Source organism: Coregonus lavaretus (assembly GCF_964263955.1).
Source record: "Coregonus lavaretus genome assembly, contig: HAP1_SCAFFOLD_8194, whole genome shotgun sequence".
Taxonomy (NCBI): Eukaryota; Metazoa; Chordata; class Actinopteri; order Salmoniformes; family Salmonidae; genus Coregonus; species Coregonus lavaretus.
Window position 1 is genome coordinate 6,027 of NW_028158618.1, and position 2,777 is coordinate 8,803.

The 2,777-nt window shown below is 49.7% G+C and overlaps 1 protein-coding gene across 1 annotated transcript; it reads left to right on the forward strand.

Moving 5' to 3' along the window:
• Nucleotides 1-1,212: 1,212 nt before the first annotated feature.
• LOC311123757 (acid-sensing ion channel 1B-like) lies at nt 1,213-2,359 on the forward strand (the record flags this gene model as incomplete). Its single annotated transcript, XM_084197995.1, has 1 exon — nt 1,213-2,359. The coding sequence occupies exon 1, from the start codon at nt 1,682-1,684 to the stop codon at nt 2,357-2,359; it is 678 nt and encodes a 225-aa protein (XP_084054121.1). The 5' UTR covers nt 1,213-1,681.
• Between the last annotated feature and the right edge of the window lie 418 nt (nt 2,360-2,777).

Sequence of the window (2,777 nt, forward strand, 5' to 3'; positions counted from 1 at the left end):
GGGCATGTAGCGTTCTCCTGGCATCCGCCAAACCCAGATTAGTCCGTTGGACTGCCAGACAGTGAAGGGTGATTCATCACTCCAGAGAACAAGTTTCCATTGCTCCAGAGTCCAATGGCGGCGAGCTTTACACCACTCCAGCCGATGCTTGGCATTGCGCATGGTGATCTTAGGCTTGTGTGCGGCTGCTAGGCCATGGAAACCCATTTCATGAAGCTCCTGACGAACAGTTATTGTGCTGACATTGCTTCTAGAGGCAGTTTGGAACTCTGTAGTGAGTGTTGCAACCGAGGATAGACCATTTTTACACGCTACGCGTTTCAGCACTCGCCGGTCCTGTTCTGTGAGCTTGTGTGGCCTACCACTTCGTGGCTGAGCCGTTGTTGCTCATAGACATTTCCACTTCACAATAACAGCACTTACAGTTGACCGGGGCAGCTCTAGCAGGGCAGAAATTTGACAAACTGACTTGTTGGAAAGGTGATAGGGTGCCACGTTGAAAGTCACTGAGCTCTTCAGTAAGGCCATTCTACTGCCAATGTTTGTCTATGGAGATTGCACGGCTGTGTGCTCAATGTTATGCACCTGTCAGCAACGGGTGTGGCTGAAATCGCTGAATCCACTAGTTTGAAGGGTGTCCACATACTTTTGTATATATTGTAACTTGAACATTTTGGCTCGCGTAGAATGTTCTGAAAGCATAATCCAGTCAAATGCCACAATTTCTACAATTGTCAATCAATACAGGTTTACTGCAAACACCTCTGTTAACTGTGTTTGATCAGCTGGGTAGTATAGAAAATACCAGGCAGGGTTTTGAGAGACAGCAACAAAAAAGAATGAAAAGTCATTTAGCAACATTTCTTTTGGAGTTCTTGTTGGAATCATTTTGGAATTGTTGGAACTTTATTGGGAATTCTATTCCAATCCAATAGTACTAGGATTCTGATCCCTCTCTCTCTCTCTCTCTGTCTCTCTCTCTCTGTTATGCGTCAAGCAGCAGTGCTTCCTGTAAGTGCATGGTGTAACTCTGCCTTGACACAGTGACCTGTGGCTGGGCTCCCAGGGAGTATTCTGTGTCGTTCCCCTCATAGAACCATCACTGATCTCCTCCTCTCTGAACTTCCTCTGTATGGGCTAACTGATATCCTGCCTCACTTCCTCTCTGCACCATAAAGGGAAGGACTAACCCTGGGCAGGGCATCTCAACATCCCTGACACTCCTTGATCACTGACCACAGATGTGGGATGAAATGATGAGAGAGAATGAGAGAAGAGAAGACCTCAGTAGTTCTGCCTCCAGTTGATCTGATCGTTACCCATCGTTGTCTTCTTTCCTTCAAGAAAACAAACTTAATCTTGTTTGGGGACAGCGAGTTCATTGAGTTGTTGATTGAGCCTGTCGTGATTCAGTGTTCCTGTCTTTTTCTGACTATGCGTCATCATCAGTCAGACCCATCACGGTGCTCTTGTTTGGACTTCCAGGACGGCTCAGCACTCTTCTGATGACATTTTCCCGACATTTTGAATCATCACACTTGGTCTGCTTCTATTTGTCTATGCCTGTTAGGTTTTGAGCAACCAAACTTTTGATTACAGACCAGTTTCTTCCAGATCCACCCAGCCAAGCCTTTTGAATACAGACCAGTTTCTTCCAGACCCACCCAGCCAAGCCTCCAACATGCCCGTCCGCATCATGTGCAGCATCTCCTTCTCGGCCGACGACGAGCCCAGAGGACCGGGAAATGACTTATTCGACGACCGCTACCGCAAGGGGATCAAATCCAGTGACGGCGACGGTCATGGGGAGTACCGGGAGGACGGGTGTGAAGAACTGGACGTGTACGACGAAGATCAAGACGACGCCAGCAAGTTGGACAGCCTAGCCGCGTTCTTCGATGGCTGCTCGCTCCACGGCGCCAACCACATCTTCGCGGAAGACAAGAAGTTCAGTGTGCGTCAGGGCCTCTGGGCCATCGTCTTCCTGCTAGCGCTCTCCGCGTTCCTCCTTCAGGTGTTCGACCGTGTCGTCTACTACCTGTCCTACGATCACGTCACAATGCTGGACGAGAGAAATGCCCCCAACTTGACCTTCCCGGCCGTCACCTTCTGTAACTACAACTACTTCCGCCGCTCCCAGATCAGTTATAGTGACCTGCTGTTCATGGGCCAGCTGCTGGGGTATGAAGACAACATGGCCCCTGGGATCCCCCTGGCCCCCGAGCCTGACCGCCAAGGATCCCGGTTCAGCCTCGATGAGTTCCATAACCGCACCAGACACCGTATAGAAGATATGCTGCTGGAGTGCAACTACAGAGGGAAAGAGTGTGGCCCGGAGGCCTTCAGAGAGGTACAGTAGCCAGTTAGTTATTAGTGATTATTAGTATTGCCGCTGGTGATAATAGAGTAACTTCAGAGGGATCAAGTCCCGAAGGTAGGGGCTTACATAGGGTGCCATTACAGACACATCCATCGAGTGTGGTCCCGAAGCCTTCCAGAGGCTGGTCCCGAAGGTAGGGGCTTACTTAACAGTGATTATAAGTAAGTTAAGATATAGGCTCTGTGTGAATAGGGTGCTGGCTATAAGTAGTACACTATAGGGTATAGGGTGCAATTACAGACACATCCATTGAGTGTGGTCCGGAAGTATTTCGGGCGGCGGCGGGTGGCTTCCGGGCGGCGGCTGGCTTAGTGGTTAAGAGCGTTGTGCCAGTTACCGAAAGGTCGCTGGTTCTAATCCCCGAGCCGACTAGGTTAAAAAAATCTGTCGATGTGCC